Source organism: Lytechinus variegatus, chromosome 13, assembly GCF_018143015.1.
Source record: "Lytechinus variegatus isolate NC3 chromosome 13, Lvar_3.0, whole genome shotgun sequence".
Lineage (NCBI taxonomy): Eukaryota > Metazoa > Echinodermata > Echinoidea > Temnopleuroida > Toxopneustidae > Lytechinus > Lytechinus variegatus.
In genome coordinates this window covers 7192875-7217117 of record NC_054752.1, presented here as the reverse complement: position 1 = coordinate 7217117, position 24243 = coordinate 7192875, and the positions used below count along the sequence as shown (strand labels likewise).

Sequence of the window (24243 nt, the reverse complement as noted above, 5' to 3'; positions counted from 1 at the left end):
ATAGCCTATAGATTATTCCATCTTTTATATGTATGTAGTCTATGCCATTTATTGTGTGCACAAACGATACTAGGCCTTGTGAACATATTTTGACCGACTAGTTTTGAGAACATTAAAAACATTTAAAAATCATTATAACTCAACCAGATTATTTAAGTAATAGAGGTTAGTTTTTTCCATGTCACCCTTGTTTTGGAAATGTGGAAACTGACAGAACAAGTGAAAGGGATAAAAAGTTGAGAATGAGGCTGTAATGTCATTGGCACGAACAGATCGTGGATGACACTAAATTATTAGAACCAACTTTTCAAAGGGTTCAGCAAATGGAAGAACTGAAGTATTATTAAAGGATTATTTTGTTATTTGCAGAAATTTAATGAAATGGTTGTTTTCTAAATTGGTTCGAGTAATTTTGGATACTTTAGAGGTTTTTTGGCTCAGTGTATAACTCTCGTGACATATTGTGCTGCACTCAACCCAGGTGAGGTTAATGGGTACCTGGTAGGTAGTAGTTTCTCAAATGCTTGAGTGCCAAGGTAGCTTAGGTAAATCCAGGGTATTTGTACTTGCAGGGCCTGCTGTGAGAACATTTTTCATAATGAAGTGGCTACCCTGAGTATATATTCCGTTATTACTATCATTATCAACACTTATTCTTTAGAGTTACTAATTTGTTTTCTCTACAAATAAACTTGTCTACTTGAGAAAACGTTTCTTTTCTTCACAATCACAAAATGAAAAGAAGTCACTTTGGAAATGTGTATAAATTTGCACTGAAGTTTATTTTGATAACTCATATAATTATGTTGATGTTATCATTACTACTCTATCCAGTTCCAACAACTACAACGGTAGCTCCAGAAACAACCACCCAATCGACAACACCTGGTAAGTTGTCTCAATTACACTTTCATTCATTTTGATATCTGATATTGTGATGCTGCATAATGGGACTAAAATTCAGCAATCATTACCTTAAATTTACTTTGGTTAGATCCTTGCCACCTTTTATGTGGGGGTGTTTTGGTCTAGTGGTCATGACGCTATGGGACGTGGGTCCAATTCCAAGCCATCTTGTGTTTTGTTTTACCAAGAACTTTACACATATTGTGCTGCACTGAACCCAGGTGAGGTGAGTGGGTACCTGGTTGGTAGAAGCTCCTGAAATGCTTGAGTGCTTAGGTAGCTTAGTTGAAGCCAGGGTAATAGTAATAGCATAGCCCACTGCCCTGAGTATATACGTTGTTATTACTATTATTATCAACACTAATTCTTTCTATTTAATAATTTGTTTTCTATACAAATAAACTTGTCTCCTTGCGAAAACGCTCTTTTTTTTCACAATCACAAAAAAGCAACTGTGAAATGTGTATAAAAATGCACCAAAATTTATTTTGATAACTCATATAATTATAATGATGTTATCATTACTACTCTGTCCAGTTCCACCAACAACAACAGCATCTCCAGAAACAACCACACCATCAACAACAACTGGTAAGTTGAATCAATCAGGTACCTTTTCAACAGTCTAAGCTGTATTTTTTTAATGCGAATCAGTGTCTTTTATTGACCAATGTACACACTTTACATCATAGACAGAACAATGGAAGATGCAGGAAAGCCACAGTGAAAATGGCTTTATTCTGTAAACGCTGTCATTTTTGCGGGATTCAGTTTTCGCACTGGGTGGCATCGAAGATATTTGCGGGTTCTATAACAACCACAATGTTCTGATTGAAGTCTGAATGTGTTCTTCCTGTGCAAGGTCACAATCCTTAGTGGTGATTGATCTAGCTCTATCCATAAGAGTGGGGATACACAACTTTTGGTAGATGGGGTGGTGAGACTTGAAATTGAGGTACTGGCAAGTGTGGGTAGCTTTCCTATAGACGAAGAGTTTGGTAATACCATCCGGTACTGGAGTTTTATTATTCGACTTCATGAGTGAATTTGATACTGCCTGTGTTGTCTACTTGGTTGAGGTGAGAAGATAGTCTGTCCATACTGTTCTTGTCCACAATGGCAAGAGCATCATCTGTATACTACTTCCAGAGTGATGTTTGATGTCATCTTGAGCAGTGGTGATTGCTTCCTGTTCTAGATGTAAGCCACAATGGGTGACACAGGACTCCTCTTTGTGGCTCCAAACGTTTGGCGGTATAAAACACCATCAAACTGGAAATAATATGTTGTCAGGATGAAATGCAGGAGCGTTACAATGTCAGTGACAGAAAGGTAAGGTCTCTTCTTTAAGTCTGCGTCGTGATTAAGTCTATTTTTGTCTCACCTGCATAGCAGAGTGAGACTCTAGGCGCCGCTTTTGCGGCGGCGGCGTCAACATCAAATCTTAACCTGAGGTTAAGTTTTTGAAATGACATCATTACTTAGAAAGTATATGGACCTAGTTCATGAAACTTGGCCATAAGGTTAATCAAGTATTACTGAACATCCTATTAGAGTTTCATGTCACATGACCAAGGTCAAAGGTCATTTAGGGTCAATGAACCTGAGGTTAAGTTTTTTGAAATGTCATCATAACTTAGAAAATATATGGACCTAGTTTATGAAACTTGGACATAAGGTTGATCAATTATCACTGAACATCCTGCGTGAGTTTTATGTCACATGACCAAGGTCAAAGGTCATTTAGGCTCAATGAACTATGGCCGAATTGGGGGTATCTGTTGAATTCCCATCATAACTTTGAAAGTTTATGGATCTGATTCATGAAACATGGACATAATAGTAATCAAGCATCACTGAACATTTTGTGCAAGTTTCAGGTCTCATGATTAAGGTCAAAGGTCATTTAGGGTCAATGAACTTTGGCCGATTTGGGGGTATCTGTTGAATTACCATCATAACTTTGAAAGTTAATTGGTCTAGTTCGTTAAACTTGGACATTAGAGTAATCAAGTATCACTGAACATCCTGTGCGCATTTCAGGTCAGATGACCAAGGTCAAAGGTCAATGAACTTTGGAAGAATTGGGTGTATCTGTTGAATTACCATCATAACTTTTACAGTTTATGGATCTGATTCATGAATCTTGGGACATAAGAGTAATCAAGTATCACTGAACGTCCTGTGCGAGTTTCAAGTCACATGATCAAGGTCAAAGGTCATGTAAGGCCAATGAACTTTGGCCATGTTGGGTTTTTTTGTTGAATAACCATCATATCTCTGTAAGTTTATTGGTCTAGTTCATAAAAAGTGGACATAAGAGTGACCATGTATCACTGAACATCTTGTGCGAGTTAGAGTAGTTTTCAAAGTCAGTACTGCTGCTATATTGAACCGCGTGATGCAGGTGAGACAGCCAGAGGCATTCCACTTGTTAACATTGGCGATAGATTGCTTTATGGGGTGATGGTGAATAGACTTGCAACATCAAAGGGCACCATTATCTCTCCCCTGTCCAATGTTATGTTTTTGAGATCCTCCGTCTTTGCAACAGGAGACAAAATGTTGGCCAGAGATCTGGAGGTTTTATATCCTACAGATCTAGTATAATTGACAAAAGGATGGAGAGGAAATGCTTCTTTGTGGATTATCGGCATCCAGTAGAGACGAGGAATATTTTCTTCCGTAGGATAGAAATTGACAAAATGTTGGCCAGAGATCTGGAGGTTTTATATCCTACAGATCTAGTATAATTGACAAAAGGATGGAGAGGAAATGCTTCTTTGTGGATTTTCGGCATCCAGTAGAGACGAGGAATATTTTCTTCTGTAGGATAGAAATATTCTTACTGCTTAGCTGATATTTTCTGTTCATCTTGATGGTTTCAGTAATGCTAGTAACTTCCTTTTATAAGTGGTAGGATCAGGAGGAAAAAAAATCTCAGAAGTGCTTTTATCACTAATCATGTTACTAACCTTGCTCTTGTAATCTTGGGTGTTCAACACTACAGTGGCTTTACCTCTGTCATCAGGCAGATTGTAATGTCCTTGTTCTTGGACAGATTGTTGATGGCTTCTCATTCTTCACTGGTGATGTTTGGTCGAGGAAGTTTTGCATTTTTGAGAATGCCAACTATACCATTCCTAAGAGCATTGCTACTGATGAGATTGCAAGTGACTTGTTCTGATGCTACTATGAAGTCTTGAACCTGTAGTTCCTTAGGTGTGGCAATGAAACCATGGTCCTTCTTTAAGTAGACATGAGATTGAGAAATCACAGAAATATACCTGTTTTTCGTGAGCTTTCACTCGCTAGGCTACAAGCTTCATCAGACTGTATAATACGCTTTATTCTCGACCTACGTTTCCGTACTTCATCGATGTGCATCAGCGATAGCACCAGCTACATGTACAACAATGGTCTGACGAGGCTTGCAGCCTAGCAAGCGAAAGCTTACCACAAAACAGATAAATTTTGTGTTTGTGGAAAAAATGCTTTCTCATGTCTTCACATCAATCAGAAGAGCCGTTAACTTGTTTACTTAACTTAATGAGTTGTTTTCTTGAATTTGATATAGTTATTAGTAATGTAAAGGATTTTAACTTTTAGGCAATGAGTGATATTTGTTGAGGAACAAGCTGTTAGTCAAGGCAAGGTGTAAATAAGTCCGGGAGCGCAGTTAAAATCAAGTGTTTTGGGGAAAATAATATTATTGTACCATAGGGGCTCCATTATTTTGTCTTAAGGAAGGTGAATCTACATTTGATATCAAGGTCAAGGTCATAGTTTATTAGCATATTCAGTTAGCTTAATATTATTTGAGACAATTTTTTTAAATGCTGCTTGAGAAAATTATTTATAAAATATATTGGTGTATTGTCTTGTGGCAGATAAGCAGCATGTAGGTTTCCACACCTGTCTAGGCTTCAGTGAAACTTGATTTTTTGACTTGTTTGAACAAGCTTTTAGAGTTTTTCTTTGTGCTGTATTGCATTGATCAAGATTTGCAGTGCCAACCAACCTTGGTTCATGGATGCCCTAGGTAAACTTTCCTGTAATTGTGCTGTTTTATATGAGGTTGACACAGGTCATGTTAGGTCTTACAATATTTCTTTTGGAAGTAAACTGCCACCTTTCAAAAAGTTAGGGATGTAAATGCACTAATGGGACCTTAATTTTATAGTGTCATTGAAGGTCGCATGACAAGCAAATTTTGTAGGAAGTAAATTATATTCTGTAGGAGATATATCACAATGATTGTGGATAAAATTATGAAAGTTGGCATTTGAGATGGCAATAGTTTTAGCTATATCACATATGTTTTGGCACATTAGGGCTTAACTTAACATTGTTTTCTATTTAGACATTCTTCATTGTTTCAGCAAGGCCTAAGTAAAGAAAAAAAAATGGAAAATGCCAAATTAGAAGATTAAGAGTGATATTCAGGAAAATGTATTTCAGTTGATGTGCAGCAACATAATTGTTTACTGTCAATTGATAATATGCACACTTCATTCTAGATTGAAGGTTTTTTTCTGAATGTTTTAATTGCAGTGACCACAACAACTTCCACTACAACAGTGACAACAACACCAGGTATAAATAATAATGAATTGGAGTGTTCTTTTCATTAGAAGTACTTACTATTTGAATCGTATCTGAATCGTAAGCAAAATATGTTTTTAACTTTGAGATATAGGAGCAAATTCAATTTTGTACTAATTCTAGTTGTCCTTGCTGTTGATCTTATCTCTATTCAATGCGAGTTTTTATATGAACACTAACAATATTAAGCCTGGTAAACAGATTTCGGAACCTGGAAATAGGTGCAGTGAGATCAGATTCTGTTAAAGTTTTCCTATTAAGTTGTACTGAATAAAGAAAAGAAATGTCTTGCATATTCTTGTAACTGGTATATTAATTGACTTTTAAAAAGATGTCTTTTCTTGTTTTTATCACCTGTTATTCTAGGTGTTTGTGAGGAGGACTTGGATATGTTGAATGTTACCATCACCCTTACTGCTGATGGGAGTGATCAGAGTACAGATGGAACTATCACACTGGTGTCTGGAGTCAATAAATTCAATATTGAGCTCTCTATCCCAGGGTACATGGCGAAAGTGAATGCGCTGAGTCTATTTGAGGTTGGAGGACAAAACACCCCTCTAGAGAGGGTTCGCATCTCAAATATTAGGGATAGTCCAAGCGGCGGAGATACTATTGAATATGATGTTAGCTCCACTCCTCCTGGCATGTTTAGAGTTCTTGATACATTTGGTAATGTACCTGTTGAATCTTTTGACATTGAAGTACTGGATGAAACTAGCAGGCCCTTAACTATTGAAGTCCAAGTCAGAGGATGTATTGAACAAGGTAAACAGTTTGCACTCAGCTTGATAATATCTTATATTTCAAAATCAAAATAGGTAGTTATTGCGTTTCCTGCCCAAAATAAATTGGTGACATAGGTTTTGATTCTGCAGTTACTGTGATATATGATTAGGGGAGACCGGGGTTAGTTGGAACATGGGGTAAGTTGAAACATTGTAATTTTCTTTAACGCCTGTAAAATAAATTTGTGCAATACTGCCCTCAATTTATTGCAATAATAATTCAACACTGTTGTATTATTAATAGCAATAAATTGAGGGCAATATTGCAGAAATTTATTTTACAGGCTTTAAAGAAAATTGCAATGTTTCAACTTCCCCATGTTCCAACTAACCCCGGTCTCCCCTATGTTTTAAATCATGATTCTGGCTTTTATTGCATAAACATAGCCTATGAATTATTCCATCTTTAATGTGTATGTAGCCTATGCCATTTATTGTGCATTAACAATATTAGGCCTTGTGAACAGATTTTGACCAACTAATTCTGAGAACGTTACTTAAGTAACCTCTATTACTTAAGTAATAGAGGTTAGTTTTTTTTCCATGTCCCCCCCATTTATAAAATATGGAAAGTGATAAAACAAGTGAAAGGGATGAAAAGTTGAGAATGAGGCTGTAGTGTCATTGGCATGAACAGATCGTGGATGACACTAAACTATCAGAGCCAACTTTTTAAAGGGTTTAGCAAATGGAAGACGAACTGAAGTATAATTGAAGGAGCATTTTGTAATTTGCAGAAATTTAATAAAATGGTTATTTTCTATATTGGTTTGAGTAATTTTAGATGCTATTCAGGTCGCTATTTGCATGATCGCGCCAAATTTGGCACCCACATTTTTCACTAAATAAACTACAAGCTAGTTTATAATAAAATTTCTGAAAATAATTAGTTTTTATTTACTATGAATAATATATGCAAATTTATTTATGAAAAACATTTGTATATGTAACACCCAATTTCACTTCAATTTTTTTTTTTGCAGATGCATCCTTTTAACCTAATTTAAAGGTTTCCCCAAAGAAAAATTGCCAAAGCCAATTTTTTCCTTATGTATCTCTTTGTTATTTCCATCTTTTGATTTTCATTGGTTTTTTCAATTAGAATTATTACAGACTTTTTAACAACTAAATTAAGCCCTAGATGAATTAATCAGACCAAATAGAATGAGAAAATTCATCCTTTCATGAATTTCATCTTCACAGCCTTTGTAAACAAAGAATAAAAAAAGGAGCCATTTTCGGCATTATTTTGTCTCATAAAAAGTCATGTGACTTCGCGATGCTCTACTGATACGTCCTGTATTTAATCTCAAAAGTTGCCCGAGACTTTAAAAAATGTCGTAATTTTTGCATTTCGGAAATATCGCACTAAGCGTTGAGAGGGGGCCATCATGGCCCCCCAATCCTTTTAGGGTTAACCTTTCCTTATTCGATTCTATGATTCCCATATGACACTTTATTTCTCACTTTTACTAATTTGTTTCCTCTACAAAAATAACTTGTTTTCATAAGAAAACCCCGGGGGGCCACTTCCATTCACGAGTGGATACCATGCGCGACCATGGGGTCTCGAAAAGCACCCTAAACACGTAATTTCCATATTCTGAAAATGCACCCCTTAACAAGTATTGGCGTGTGAAACCCTACCCTTAACAAGTATTGGAAACAAAACGATACTCTTGGCAAATATTCCCTGAAATGAACCCCTAAACAAGTACAGGAATGTTTTATTGTTACGGGTCCTTCGGTCGTCGGCTTTACCTTTTTTGGTTTAGTACGACCCCACCTTTTACACCTCGCGCAAATCGGACTCTAAACACGTAGTGTTGGGGCAAAAAGGACATCCTTTATAAAACATTTAATTTTGTTTTATCATCCCCGCAAATTCGACCATAAACACGTAATTTTCCTAGCGAAATAGATACCCTTTTTTCATTATTTTTGTGTTTTTGACACCCTTATCACGTTACGTACGTAACGTGCCCTATCGTGAAAAAGACATCCTTTTTACGTGTTTTTTTGGTCGCGCATGGTATCCACTCGTCAATGTAAGTGGCCCCCCCGGGAAGAAAACACTCTTTTCTTCACAATCATGAAAAAAAGAAATGCATATAAGTTTGCACTGAAATCTGCTCATATTTTGATTACCTCGATAATATTTTGATACAGTTCCACCAACTACAACCGCATCTCCAGAAACAACTACACCATCAACAACATCCGGTAAGTTGAATCAATTAGTTATCTTTTCAAAAGTCTAAGCTGCATTTTCTGATTGAATCAGCGGTTTTCATTGACCAATATACTCACACTTTCGAAATTGTATTTTCTGTTCATATTCCACCTCTACAGTGGCACAATTCAGCATTGTTTTGATCCAATCATTAGCTCTTGCGACATTTAGCGCAACTTTTCTTTGCATAGGGGACAACAAGGAAGGCAAATTTGAGGTGCTGCGGGCCTGGTATGGACGGCCGACCGCTGGGTAGAGACGGGGGGGGGGGGGTACTGGGATTTAAAGTGCATAGGATCAATTGACACACCTGGGTGCTCGACAAGATATCTTTTTGAAAACTAAGGCAAGATATACAAACATTGGATGTGTGAAACAGACCTAAACACACAACAATGAAATATATGTAGGAGAAGGCAGGGTAAATTGAGCATAGGGGCAAGTTGAGCCACCTGTCTCAGGCCAATAATGAATGAGTCAGACCCTGTGGCAGTGTCAAGTATTGATGACCCATGGCATAACCCCTAACCCCACCACATTGTTTTCAACTTTGAAACAAAAAGTACTTTTCAGAGGGTAAAATACAAATTTCAGTCAAAAAAGTAAAAGGGGGTGTAAAATAGATAGGTGCTTTTTACAAACACACGTCTTTAACTATAATAAAGATATAAGAACAACATTGTTGGTCCAGGTATGGATCTTCATTCTTGTCATAGTCTTTTACATGATGGATGCATGAGAAAATGTGTGGATGTGAAATTATTGCATAACGTTTGGACTGGGGTAAGTTGAGCCATGGTAATTCTTATGGTAATGTATATGAAAATAGAAGCAAACCTTAAAAGGCCGTCAATATGCAGGCAGAAAGGAGCAAATTTACATGACTGTTCTTTTCCTTGTAGAGGATGTTAGTATTCATGGAGAATTAGCAAGTGAAAAGACTTTAAGCAAAAAGTTGAGATGCTGGCTCTTCCCCCACACATTTTGTACATAGTTTTTGTGGCTCAACTTACCCCAGAAGGTGACTCAACTTACCCCATGGATTTGGCAAGTTGAGCCATTTGACATCTCTTTTTTCAAAGGTGACAATGACTTACAGTATGGGGGTAGAAAGTTATATATAACTTAAAAATATTTCAGAAGACCTAAATTTTAAGGCAAGGTACTTATTTCCCCCAAGATTATTAATCATATCAATCAAGAAGCAAAAAGTGTCACAACTTACCCCGCCTTTCCATTAATTTTTTTCAAGCAAAATTCAAATACTGATCAGCCACTGCTATAAAAATAATTGCTTTGAAAAAAATTATTGCTATGTACATTTATCATTTTTTGGAGTGCTATATAGACCAATTTCACAACGTGAGAGGGCAGCAGACTGGTCGCCATGCTGCGGTGGGCGAATCAACTTTTATAGTACACAAGTCAATAGGGTATTTGGTACATTCGTTCGATTTTTTTTTTATTTTTGGACCAATTGAGCAGATTTCTTGTAAGATTCACAATGAGCATTAATCGGAGAAGTTCAGGTCGCAGCTGTGCTGTGTTCAATTGCCACAACAATTGGAGAAAGCTTCAGGATTGGAAGCAAAGTGAATGTGAAATTCACTCGCCTTGGACTCATGAAGCCTGTTTGTGTGTGAAGCCGTACTCCCTGCATAGGTTTCCAGGCCGTTATGAAGGAATGCGTCGCCAGTGGCCCTCTCTTCCCCTTCCTCCTTTCTTCTTCCTCTCTGTTTTATTCTCTTGCCTTGCCCCCTCCTTTTGGATACTTATAGGCCTGCATAAAATGTGGTGGTGGTGGTGGTTTTTTGTGGGGGGGGAGGGAGGGGGATTTATTTGATCATGCTTAGATGGAAATATCAGTCCCTCTCTCTCTCTCCCTCTCTATCTCACACTATCCCTCTGGTTCCACCTCTCACTATCCCCTTCTCTGTATTACAACATCCCCCTCTCCCCCTTTGCACACACTTTCTCGCTAGCCCCCCCCTCTCTCTCACTACCCCCCCCCCTTTCTCACTATTCCCCTCTCCCCTCTCACTATCCCCCTCCTCTCACACATACTCCCCCCCCTTTCCCCTCTCTCATCCTCTCTCTCTCTCTCTCACTCTATGTCTCGTTAACTCTCCCGCTACGTACTCTAACACAATTTACTAGCAACAAGAAGTGAGCTCCCTGATGAAAACCAACAGCGATTCTTGGTCATCATCAACTCAATTTTACTGACAAAACTAAGGGGAAATGTAGCCAAAGTGCAAAAATTCATCATACCTTCATCGGTCAGATATGGTCATTGTCTTGTCTTACATCGTCTACCCAGGTGTCCATGCTTTATTTTATTGATTTATGATGAAGTTAATGACACAATATCAGAGCTTATCTGTAATCTTTCATTGAATTTGTACACAGAGCCAATCGCGGTCAGCGCACTTGCCCACCGCAGCAATGGCGTTGCCGATAGAGGGCCAAATACATAAACCGGCCGTGAAATTGGTCTATAGCGCTGGCTTGCATGCTTGCTTAAATGTTGCCCTCTATAGGTCAAAGTATACAGTCTCTTTGCCAAAAATACATTTCAGTTGATATGCAGCACGAAAGTAGTTTGTTTCCTGTCAATTGATAACATGCAAACATGTCTTTATGATTGAATGGAGTTGAGAGTGCATTTTGTTAATTTTTTGTCTGAATGTTTTGAACAGCAGAGACTACAACTACTGTCATGCCAGTTACTACAGGTGAAATTGGCGATGCAGGTAGGTTCACATTAATTCTCGTCTTTTTTTAAAAAGATATTATTCTCTTCTTGGAGCGTTGTGGCCCAGTGGATTAGTCTCCGGACTCTGAAACAGAGGGTCGTGGGTTCGAATCCCAACCATGGCGTAATTTCCTTAAGCAAGAAATTAATCCACAATGTGCTGCACTCAACCCAGGTGAGGTAAATGGGTACCTGGCAGGAATTTATTCCTTGAAATGCAGCGCGCGTAACAGCTGCACTGCTAAAGCCAGGGTAATTATGCTGCATATACTGTAGAGCGCTTAGAGACTTCTTACAAAGTAAGTATTAAGTGCTATATAAGCAAGTATAATTAGGTGGTCTGTCTATGACAGATCACCTATTGATTTCATCAGAATTTTCTTTATTTCTTTCATTCTTTCTTTATTTATTTATTCTTATCACCTATGTTTGTCGCCAACTTTTCTCCGAATTGGCTAAATCAATTTAGCTGATTTTTCTGTCATATATAGAATCTATCATAGAGACGGCATACTAAGCTTTTCAAGGTCATCTGGTCATGATGACATCATCTACGTGCCATTTTGTAAAATTCTTCATTTGATCATATCTTCATTATCAATTATCAAAAATTAACAATATTTACATGACATTAACTTCAGGTCAAGGGTCAACTGTCAATGTCATCAAAGGTCATGTAAAGATCATGACGCGCGCGTACGCGAGCGTCAAAGGTAAAAAAATTCTCCAAATGGCCTATAAAATTTTTTGGGTACGTTTCAGGTCATTTTAAGCATTTCAAAAATTAACGAAATTAACACCCGTTAAAGTTTGCATCGCGAGCTCTCACTATAGGCCATATATGTGCAAAAACATGCCTATTGCAAATTCACTGTAGCTCTTTAAATAGTCCATTGACCCCCAATTTTTTTTTCATATATCGATAGAGTATGATGTGTAGATTTGATTTCATGTCATCAATGTCCCTAAATTACATCAAGACATCATAAAAATGGCGCCTAAACTAAAAATTTCCGTTTTTCAAAAATGACGTCATCAAATTTATGCAAATTTGGTTGTAACTTCTCGAATATAAATCGTTTTTCGTCCAGATTTTGATATGTTGTAGTTTAGAATGTACTCTTTCTCCTTACTTAATGTAAATTTTCTTTTTTGAGAAACGCATCATTGCGTAAAACAGCGATAAAAAGAGGCATGTCATTTTTCCTCATTTTGCGTGTAATCTCTATGGGACATGACTTTTTGTCAAAACTAGATTCGACATTCCTCTATTTCATGAGCCATATCTCAATTTTTTTCTTGTCAGTTTTCCCTGAGCTTTTAATATGTTGTAGCTGAGATTCTGAGCTTTCGGAAGTGTGCCCTCCATTTTTTGATCAGATGCCGGGATCATGCCCGTTTTTCACTTGCAAAATTGGACTTGTAATTCTCAAAATTGCTTACGTGTATTCTCTATGGGGAATATCGTGGCTCAATGGATAACGCATTTGACTTGCTTTCTAAAGGGCGCAGGTTCAAGTCCTGGGGTAAACAAGATTTTTTTTTCCATTTTTTTTGTTTTTACCACCTCGTACATGGTCCTTCATGATAATTTAATGGTATAAAAGTTAAAATTTAGCAAGATAAAACAGATTTCAATTACTTTTTTTCATATCACGTGTATTTTGTGTGTTATCTCTATGGGACATGACTTTTTCTCAAAACTAGATTCGACATTCCTCTATTTCGTGAGCCATATCTGCATTTTTTCTTGTCAGTTTTCCCTGAGCTTTTAGTAGGTTGTAGCTGAGATTCTAATCTTTCGCAAGTGTGCCCTCCATTTTTTTTATCAGATGCCGGGATCATGCCTCTATTTCGCTTGCAAAATTGGAATTGTAATTCTCAAATTTGCTTACGTGTAATCTCTATGGGGAATATCATGGCTCAATGGATAACGCATTTGACTTGCTTTCTCGGGGGCGCAGGTTCGAATCCTGGGGTAAACAGGATTTTTTTTTCCATTTTTTTTCTTTTTACCACCTCTTACATGATCCTTTATGATAATTAAAAGGTATAAATGTTTAAATTTTTAACCAGATTATAATTAATTTTTTCCATATCACATGTATTGTAATACATCAAAGAGTCCCTTTTCACAGTGCTTTATCATCTCCCATCTTTCACAAGTATTCCATCCATAATGAACATTCCGTCGTCGTCATATCATATTGATCTGCATGAACATGGTAATCATGATGGCAAGAATAAAGACAGACCACCTAATTCGTCCGCATGACGAATTAAGATCTAGTTATTATTATTATTCTTTTAAAGATATTATTCAGTTGAATTCATACAAGGTGACAGGTTAAGAAATGTTAAGTTACAAACAAGCTTATGACACTTTTATAATAATTTGCAGACGGGACATGAACTCAAACTCTGTTCTTGAATGAAGGGGTGAAATGCTGAGAAAAAAAATTGCCTTATGTAGGCCTAAGCTGTATGCATTTCCTGTCAGGTCCAGAAATATATGAAATAAAAATCTGGCATTAAAACACAATATCATATCAAATTGTCCCTTTCTTTGATAAAATGAACAAAATAACCTCTTTTCTCTCTGATACTATTTGTTTTCAAGTGCTGACATGTCTTCTCAATGTGTTATATATGTAACAAATCATGTTTTACCCAATATTTACTTTTAGCTGTAGAAACTACGCGCCCACCAAGATCTACACAACCAGGTAATACAAAATGCTGTGCATATGCCTATACAATGGTGAACTTCCATTGAAGTTTTCTCACATTTAGATACATGTTATAGAGAAAGATGTTTATTTCATAACTGACCTTTATTCATTACAATATTCTTTCTGATGGGATTTATTGATATTGATTTTTAAAAATGAACATAATGTGCTTACAGTCACAGTTAATTATTAGTCAAACTTTTATCAAAATTGTTATTACATGTTGATGAAATGAATAATGCATGTTATCACATTTAAAAAGGATCGTTGTAGTAGAGTATGTAAATCTGCACTAAAAATATTCATTATTGAACCCCATACAAGAGATATTCAAAGATTAACTTGCTGAATATTTCAACACTGAAGTATGTGAAACCAGCTTTCCTGTAGTTAGAGGATCAGAGGGTTTAGACAAGGTCACAAGAACTTGAATATATTTGAAAGAGCATTTTTCATGTAGAAATTATTAATATTGATATTTTGTTTAATATTTTGAGGAATTATAGGTACTTTGTTATTCTATTTTGTACCAGACTGCTGTAACAAATGGAGTATTTACATAAGAATACAGATTTTGAAGAAGTCACTTTGAAGTGCATATAAATTTGCACTGAAATTCATTTTAATAGCCCTTATGATAATATTGATGTTATCATTACTACTTTATCCAGCAACTACAACGGCAGCTCCAGAAACAACCACCCAATCGACAACACCTGGTAAGTTTTTTTCAATGACCTGTTCATTCATTTTGATATCTGACATTGTGATGCTGCATAGTGGGACTACAGTTCAACAATATTTACCTTAATTTTACTTGGGTTGGATCCTTGCCACCTTTTTGTAGGGGTGCTGTGGTCTAGTGGTCATGATTCTGTGGGACAGGGGTCCATTTCCAAGCCATCTTGTGATTTCCTTTAGCAAGAACTTTACACATATTGTGCTGCACTCAACCCAGGTGAGGTGAGTGGGTACCTGGTAGGTAGAAGTTCCTCAAATGCCTGAGTGCTTAGGTAGCTTAGCTAAAGCCACGGTATTTGTACTAGCAGGGCCCACTGGGAGAACATTTCTTTTTAATGAAGTGGCTACCCTGAGTATATATGCTGTTATTAATATCATTATGAACACTTATTCTTTAGAGTTACTAATTTGTTTTCCATACAAATAAACTTGTCTACTTGCAAAAACGTTTTTTTTTCACAATCACAAAAAAGCAACTCTGAGATGCGTATAGAAATGCACTGAAATTGAATTTGATAAACTCATATAATCATATTGATGTTATCATTACTACTCTGTCCAGTTCCAACAACGGCAGCTCCAGAATCAACCACACCATCAACAACAACTGGTAAGTTGAATCAATCAGGTACCTTTTCAACAGTCTAAGCTGTATGTTTTAATAATAATGATAATAATAATAGTGTATATTTGTAGAGTTCACACACTGTCAGTAGACGATCATGGCGCTAGCTGAGCAACAGTTCTCTTTTACAATGTAAAAATTAGATTTTATAGAAATTTATATAAATACTACACAAGAACTATGAACAAGTACAATGTAAGAATAATAATTTCACATCTGCTTCGTTCACCCCAACCCATCCATCAGCCCATCATCATGCGGAACCCAGTGCCCTCTAGCTGCCCCGTTCACTGACAATTTTAGGGGTAAACCCAGTCAGTACATAACTCACAGGAGCTCTAGCAATCTGAGGACACCAGGTCCCACATGAACAGCCAATTGATGGGAAGGGAAGAATCATCTTTCTTTTAATCATAAATGGAATGCCACAAAATACGAATGTGAATCGTATGCGAATAATGCGAATCAGCTGCTTTTATTGACCAATATACACACGCTTCATCATAGACAGAACAATGGAAGATGCAGGAAAGCCACAGTAAAAAATGGCTTTATTCTGTAAATACTGTCATTTTTGCAGGATTCAGTTTTCGCACTGGGTGGCAATGAAAGATATTCGCAGGTTCTATAACAACCACAATCTGCTGACTGAAGTTTGGTTGTGTTCTTCCTCTGCAAGGTCACAATCCTTAGTGATGATTGATATAGCTGTATCCATAAGAGTGGGGATAACACACAACTTTTGGTAGAGAGGGTGGTGAGACTTGAAATTGAGATACTGGCCAGTGTGGGTAGCTTTCGGAGTTCCATTAGGAGTAGGATATACATGGGTCAAAAATACTTTTTTTGTAAGGTGTTAGGTTTTACAGTATTTCTTATGGAAGTAAACTGCCACCTTTCAAAAAGTTGGTGGAGTAGATGTACTAATGGGACCTGAATTTTATAGTGTCATTGAAGGTCGCATGATAAGCAAATTTTGTATGAAGTTATGTAGATTCTGTAGGAGATATATCACAATGATTTGTGGATACAATTCTGAAGGTTGGCGTTGGAGATGGCAATAATTTTAGCTATATCACATATGTTTTTGGCACATAAGGGCTTAACTTAACATTGTTTTTTTATTTAGACATTCTTCATGGTTTCAGCAAGGCCTAGGTAAAGGAAAAAAATGGAGAATGCCAAATTAGAAGATTGAGAGTGATATTCAGGAAAATGTATTTCAGTTGATGTGCAGCAACATAATTGTTTTTTGTCGATTGAAAATATGCACCATTCATTCTGGATTGAAGGATTTTTTCCTGAATGTTTTAATTACAGTGACCACAACAACTACCACTACAACAGTGACAACAACACCAGGTATAGATAATAATGAAATGGAGTGTTTTCTTGATTAGAAGTACTTACTATTTGAACTGAATCGTCAGTGACATTTGTTTTTAACTTTGAGATATAGGAGCAAATTCAATTTTGTATTAAGTCTAGGTGTCCTTACTTTTGATCTTATTTCTATGTAATGCCAGTTTATGTTTATACACTTACAATATAAAGCCTGGTTAACAGATTTGGAACATGGAAATAGGTGCAGTGAAATCAGATTCTGTTAAAGTTTCCTATTAAGTTGTAGTGAATATAGAAAAGAAATGTCTTGCATATTCTTGTAACTGGTATATCTATAACCTTTTTAAAAAGATGACTTTACTAATTTTTCTCACCTCCTGTTATTCTAGGTGTTTGTGAGGAGGACTTGGATATGTTGAATGTTACCATCACCCTTACTGCTGATGGGAGTGATCAGAGTACCGATGGAACTATCACACTGGTGTCTGGAGTCAATAAATTCAATATTGAGCTCTCTATCCCAGGGTACATGACGATTGTGAATGCGCTGAGTCTATTTGAGGTTGGAGGACAAAACACCCCTCTAGAGAGGGTTCGCATCTCAAATATTAGGCCTAGTCCAAGCGGCGGTGATACTATTGAATATGATGTTAGCTCCACTCCTCCTGGCATGTTTAGAGTTCTTGATACATTTGAAAATGCACCTGTTGAATCTTTTGACATTGAAGTACTGGATGAGACTAGTAGGCCTTTAACTATTGAAGTCCAAGTCAGAGGATGTATTGAACAAGGTAAACAGTTTGCCCTCAGCATGATAATATATCTTATATTTCAAAATCAAAATAGGTAGTTATTGCTTATTCTGTCCAAGATAAATTGGTGACATAGGTTTTGATTCTGCAGTTACTATGATTTCTGTGTATGTTTTAAATCATGATTCTGGCTTTTATTGCATAAACATAGCCTATAGATTGTTCCATCTTTTATGTGTATGTAGTCTATGCCATTTATTGTGTGCACTAATGATATTAGGCCTTGTGAACATATTTTGACCAACTAATTTTGAGAACATTAAAAACATTTAAAAATCATTATAACTCAACCAGAATACTTAAGTAGTAGAGGTTAGTTTTTGTCTCACCTGCGAAGCAGAGTGAGACTATAGGCGCCGCTTTTCCGACGGCGACGGCGGCGGCGTCAACATCAAATCTTAACCTGAGGTTAAGTTTTTGAAATGACGTCATAACTTAGAAAGTATATGGACCTAGTTAATAAAACTTGGCCATAAGGTTAATCAAGTATTACTGAACATCCTATTAGAGTTTCATGTCACATGACCAAGGTCAAAGGTCATTTAGGGTCAATGAACTTAGACCATGTTGGAGGAATCAACATCGAAATCTTAACCTCAGGTTAAGTTTTTGAAATGTCATCATAACGTAGAAAATATATGGACCTAGTTCATGAAACTTGGACATAAGGTTAATCAAGTATCTCTGAACATCCTGCATGAGTTTCACGTCACATGACCAAGGTCAAAGGTCATTTAGGGTCAATGAACTTTGGCCGAATTGGGGATATCTGTTGAATTACCATCATAACTTTGAAAGTTTATGGATCTGATTCATGAAACTTGGACATAATAGTAATCAAGCATCACTGAACATTTTGTGCAAGTTTCAGGTCTAATGATTAAGGTCAAAGGTCATTTAGGGTCAATGAACTTAGACCATGTTGGAGGAATCAACATCGAAATCTTAACCTCAGGTTAAGTTTTTGAAATGTCATCATAACTTAGAAAATATATGGACCTAGTTCATGAAACTTGGACATAAGGTTAATCAAGTATCACTGAACATCCTGCATGAGTTTCACGTCACATGACCAAGGTCAAAGGTCATTTAGGGTCAATGAACTTTGGCCGAATAGGGGGTGTCTGTTGAATTACCATCATAACTTTGAAAGTTTATTGGTCTAGTTCATTAAACTTGGACATTAGAGTAATCAAGTATCACTGAACATCCTGTGCGCGTTTCAGGTCACATGACCAAGGTCAAAGGTCAATGAACTTTGGCCGAATTGGGTGTATCTGTTGAATTACCATCATAACTTTGAAAGTTTATGGATCTGATTCATGAAACTTGTACATAAGAGTAATCAAGTATCACTGAACATCCTGTGCGAGTTTCAGGTCACATGATCAAGGTCAAAGGTCATGTAAGGTCAGTGAACTTTGGCCATGTTGGGTTTTTTTGTTGAATAACCATCATATCTCTGTAAGTTTATTGGTCTAGTTCATAAAAAGTGGACATAAGAGTAACCATGTATCACTGAACATCTTGTGCGAGTTAGAGTAGTATTCAAAGTCAGCACTGCTGCTATATTGAACCGCGTGATGCAGGTGAGACGGCCAGAGGCATTCCACTTGTTTCCATGTCGCCCTCATTTTGGAAATGTGGAAACTGACAGAACAAGTGAAAGGGATAAAAAGTTGAGAATGAGGCTGTAACTGATATAATGATATTGATGTTATCATTACTACTCTGTCCAGTTCCAACAACAACAACAACGGCAGCTCCAGAAACAACCAGACCAACAACAACTGGTGAGTTGAATCAATCAGGTACCTTTTCAACAGTCTAAGCTGTATTTTTTTAATGCGAATCAGCCGCTTTTATTGACCAAAATACACACGCTTCATCATAGACAGAACAATGGAAGATGCAGGAAAGCCACAGTGAAAATGGCTTTATTCTGTAAACGCTGTCATTTTTGCGGCATTCAGTTTTCGCACTGGGTGGCATCGAAAGATATTCGCGGGTTCTATAACAACCACAATCTGCTGAGTGAAGTCTGGTTGTGTTCTTCCTCTGCAAGGTCACAATCCTTAGTGATGATTGATATAGCTGTATCCATAAGAGTGGGGATAACACACAACATTTGGTAGAGAGGGTGGTGAGACTCGAAATTGAGATACTGGCCAGTGTGGGTAGCTTTCCTATAGACAAATAGTTTGGGAGTACCATTAGGAGTAGGCTATACATGGGTCAAAAGAAATTTTTTTGTAAGGTGTTAGGTTTTACAGTATTTCTTATGGAAGTAAACTGCCACCTTACAAAAAGTTTGGGGAGCAGATGCACTAATGGGACCTGAATTTTATAGTGTCATCGAAGGTTGCATGAAAAGCAAATTTTGTATGAAGTTATGTAGATTCTGTAGGAGATATATCACAATGATTTGTGGATACAATTCTGAAGGTTGGCGTTGGAGATGGCAATAATTTTAGCTATATCACATATGTTTTTTGGCACATAAGGGCTTAACTTAACATTGTTTTCCATTTAGACATTCTTCATGGTTTCAGCAAGGCCTAGGTAAAGGAAAAAAGATTGAGAGTGATATTCAGGAAAATGTATTTCAGTTGATGTGCAGCAACATAATTGTTTTTTGTCAATTGATAGTATGCACAGTTCATTCTGGATTGAAGGATTTTTTTCTGAATGTTTTAATTACAGTGACCACAACAACTTCCACTACAACAGTGACAACAACACCAGGTATAGATAATAATGAAATGGATTTTTTTTCTTGATTAGAAGGACTTACTATTTGAACTGAATCTTCAGTGACATTTGTTTTTAACTTTGAGATATAGGAGCAGTTTCAGTTTTGTACTAAGTCTAGGTGTCCTTACTTTTGATCTTATTTCTTTTTAATGCCAGTTTGTATGTGTACACTTACAATATTAAGCCTGGTAAACAGATTTGGAACATGGAAATAGGTGCAGTGAGATCAGATTCTGTTAAAGTTTTCCTATTAAGTTGTACTGAATAAAGAAAAGAAATGTCTTGCATATTCTTGTAACTGGTATATCTATAACTTTTTTGAAAACTGATATTTCTTGTTTTTCTCACCTCCTGTTATTCTAGGTGTTTGTGAGGAGGACTTGGATATGTTGAATGTTACCATCTCCCTTACTGCTGAGGGGAGTGATCAGAGTACCGATGAAACAATCACACTGGTGTCTGGAGTCAATAAATTCAATATTGAGCTCTCTATCCCAGGGTACATGACGATAGTGAATGCGCTGAGTCTATTTGAGGTTGGAGGACAAAACACCCCTCTAGAGAGGGTTCGCATCTCAAATATTAGGCCTAGTCCAAGCGGCGGTGATACTATTGAATATGATGTTGGCTCCACTCCTCCTGGCATGTTTAGAGTTCTTGATACATTTGAAAATGCACCTGTTGAATCTTTTGACATTGAAGTACTTGATGAGACTAGCAGGCCCTTAACTATTGAAGTCCAAGTCAGAGGATGTATTGAGCAAGGTAAACAGTTTGCCCTCAGCATGATAATATATCTTATATTTCAAAATCAAAATAGGTAGTTATCCTGTCCAAGATAAATTGGTGACATAGGTTTTGATTCTGCAGTTACTATGATTTCTGTGTATGTTTTAAATCATGATTCTGGCTTTTATTGCATAAACATAGCCTATAGATTGTTCCATCTTTTATGTTTATGTAGTCTTGCCATTTATTGTGTGCACTAACGATATTAGGCCTTGTGAACATATTTTGACCAACTAATTTTGAGAACATTAGAAACATTTAAAAATCATTATAACTCAACCAGAATACGTAAGTATTAGAGGTTATTTTTTTCCATGTCACCCTCATTTTGGAAATGTGGAAACTGACAGAACAAGTGAAAGGGATAAAAAGTTGAGAATGAGGCTGTAACTCATATAATTATATTGATGTTATCATTACTACTCTGTCTAGTTCCAACAACAACAACAGCGGCAGCTCCAGAAACAACCAGACCAACAACAACTGGTAAGTTGAATCAATCAGGTACCTTTTCAACAGTCTAAGCTGTATTTTTTCAATGCGAATCGGCCGCTTTTATTGACCAATATACACACGCTTCATCATAGACAGAACAAAGGAAGATGCCTTAAAGCCACAGTGAAAATGGCTTTATTCTGTAAATGCTGTCATTTTTGTGGTATTCAGTTTTCGCACTGGGTGGCATCGAAAGATATTCGGGGGTTCTATAACAACCACAATCTGCTGAGTGAAGTCTGGTTGTGTTCTTCCTCTGCAAGGTCACAATCCTTAGTGATGATTGATATAGCTGTATCCATAAGAGTGGGGATAACACACAACTTTTGGTAGAGAGGGTGGTGAGAATTGAAATTGAGATACTGGCCAGTGTTGGTAGCTTTCCTATAGACAAATAGTTTGGGAGTACCATTAGGAGTAGGCTATACATGGGTCAAAAATATTTTTTGTCTCGCCCACCAGAGGTGAAGGCGAGACTTAAGGATCCAAATGCCATCCGTCATCCGTCCGTCACAAACCTGTAATGACACATAACTCCACAACGGTAAGACGCTTTTCAACCAAACTTGGATGGTAGATGGACTTTGGAGACCTGCATGTTATGCTGCAGTCTGAGGTCACATGGTAAGGTCAAAGGTCATTTTCAGGTCAACGTTAAAGTTTACATGCAAGACTCTCTTATGACTTCTAACTCCGCAACCGTAAGTCACTTTTCAACCACACTTGGATGGTAGATGGACTTGGGGGACCTGCATCCTATGCTGCAGTCTGAGGTTACATGGTAAGGTCAAAAGTCTTTTTCAGGTCAACGTTTAAGTTTACATTCAAGCCTCTCTTATGACACCTTACTCCGCAACTGTAAGTCACTTTTCAACCAATCTTGGATGGTAGATGGACTTGAAGGACCTGCATGTTATGCTGTAGCAGAGGTTACATGGTAAAGTCAAAGGTAACTTTCAGGTCATCATTAAAGTTTACATGCAAGACTTTCTTGTGACACCTAACTCCGCAACTGTAGGTCACTTTTCAACCAAACTTGGATGGTAGATGGACTTGGGGGACCTGCATGTTATGCTGCAGTCAGAGGTCACATGGTAAGGTCAAAGGTCATTTTCAGGTCAATGTTAAAGTTTACATGCAAGACTCTCTTATGACACCTAACTCCGCAACCATAAGTCACTTTTCAACCAAACTTTGATGGTAGATGGACTTGGGGGACCTGCATCCTATGTTGCAGTCAGAGGTTACATTGTAAGGTCAAAGGTCATTTTCAGGTCAACGTTAAAGTTTACATGCAAGACACTCTTATGACATCCAACTCCGCAACCATAAGTCACTTTTCAACAGAACTTGGATGGCAGATGTACAGTGCCGGCCGCAGGAAACGTCACGCCCGAGCACGCAAACACCCTAGGGGGATTTCGCGTCTAACCGAGGGTATTCAAGGGGAGCAGACTAGGGCGTTTAGACGGGCCCGTGGTTTCCTGCGTGCTATGTAAAATTGGTCGTGCCCGCACTTACCCTAGGAAATCCTAGGGTACATACATCGCATTATGTTTACATGTGCATGTACTTCGATTATCTTGTGATAGACCATTATGTTTTTAAACTAGCGTGATCGGGATCTATTGTAGGTTGAATTTTTTATTTAAGATGTTATCTGTTTTCTTTTCTTTCATCCTTTCTTTCATTCTTTAATTTCTGTTTTCCCTTTTAGTGTAGTGTTATCTTGTCCCTTTCCTTATTTTCCAATTTAGAGTTTGGCTCATTCCTGTCTACCTTCATTTTCTTTGCCTTTAATCATCTTAATTCCTTTCTCTAATCATGCTAATGCATTTGTATATCGGGGAAAATTGTTCTTTCTCACATCATAAAAAGTAGATGCGCAAAAAGCGAACACTAGCAAAACAGTTTGTGCTCATCAATTTTTTTTATCTGGTTATTTTGTTATTGTCAATAGTCTGTGAGAGTCTTGCTCCCCGTCCACACCGACCCCTCTCCTTTGATCACATCCGCTTACCAATTTATGACAGGATGTTCTTAGAAATGGGGAGGGGGGTATTAATTATCTGATGCGTCAACAACAATGAATAAGGATATTCTTTTCAATTCGGTTCAAATCGGGTCTCTAAAACCCCCACCCTGTAAAAAGTATAAATTTACCCCAATGTTGCAGATTTAACAAGTTTGTCTTTGCTAAAACATCTGATTACATTATCTGCTCTCGATTGCGGTGTTAGTTACATCGGTAGATATTCGGATTGGGAATATAATAATAATTAACATAATCAAAGTAAAGATTACTTCTCCAACGCATTTATTACGTGCAATTTTATACAAAATTATAGATGGGTTTAAAACGAATATCAATATCCTTGATACACTTATATGATGATCGTCGAAGTAAAGATTAACCTATCATATTTACGAACTGCGGTTTTATATTGATAGATTAGTTGGATATAATTGAGGGTCTAGACATTTTTTCAATTATTTCATTTCAGTAAAACAAGATTTTCCTTCGAATATATTTTGTTATATGAATTGGAAATGATAAAACCAAATCACAAAACCAAACCACAGCTTGGTACAATGCATAATTCAGTGTTATATGGAAGATAAAAATAATAATACATGAGATTTGTAAAGTGCACTTTCCATCTT

General features: G+C 37.0%; 1 protein-coding gene across 1 annotated transcript in view; it reads left to right on the top strand.

The window, feature by feature from the left end:
• The window catches only part of LOC121426611 (mucin-2-like), a 56190-nt gene that overhangs the window by 23587 nt on the left and 8360 nt on the right, over positions 1-24243 (top strand). The window contains exons 25-37 of the mRNA XM_041622969.1: positions 835-888; positions 1444-1497; positions 5461-5502; positions 5878-6279; positions 8469-8522; positions 11232-11285; positions 13975-14013; positions 14691-14738; positions 15323-15370; positions 16706-16747; positions 17119-17520; positions 19281-19334; positions 20245-20286. Coding sequence (XP_041478903.1) covers positions 835-888; positions 1444-1497; positions 5461-5502; positions 5878-6279; positions 8469-8522; positions 11232-11285; positions 13975-14013; positions 14691-14738; positions 15323-15370; positions 16706-16747; positions 17119-17520; positions 19281-19334; positions 20245-20286 — 1335 coding nt within the window. The remainder of the gene's footprint in view (positions 1-834; positions 889-1443; positions 1498-5460; positions 5503-5877; positions 6280-8468; positions 8523-11231; positions 11286-13974; positions 14014-14690; positions 14739-15322; positions 15371-16705; positions 16748-17118; positions 17521-19280; positions 19335-20244; positions 20287-24243) is intronic.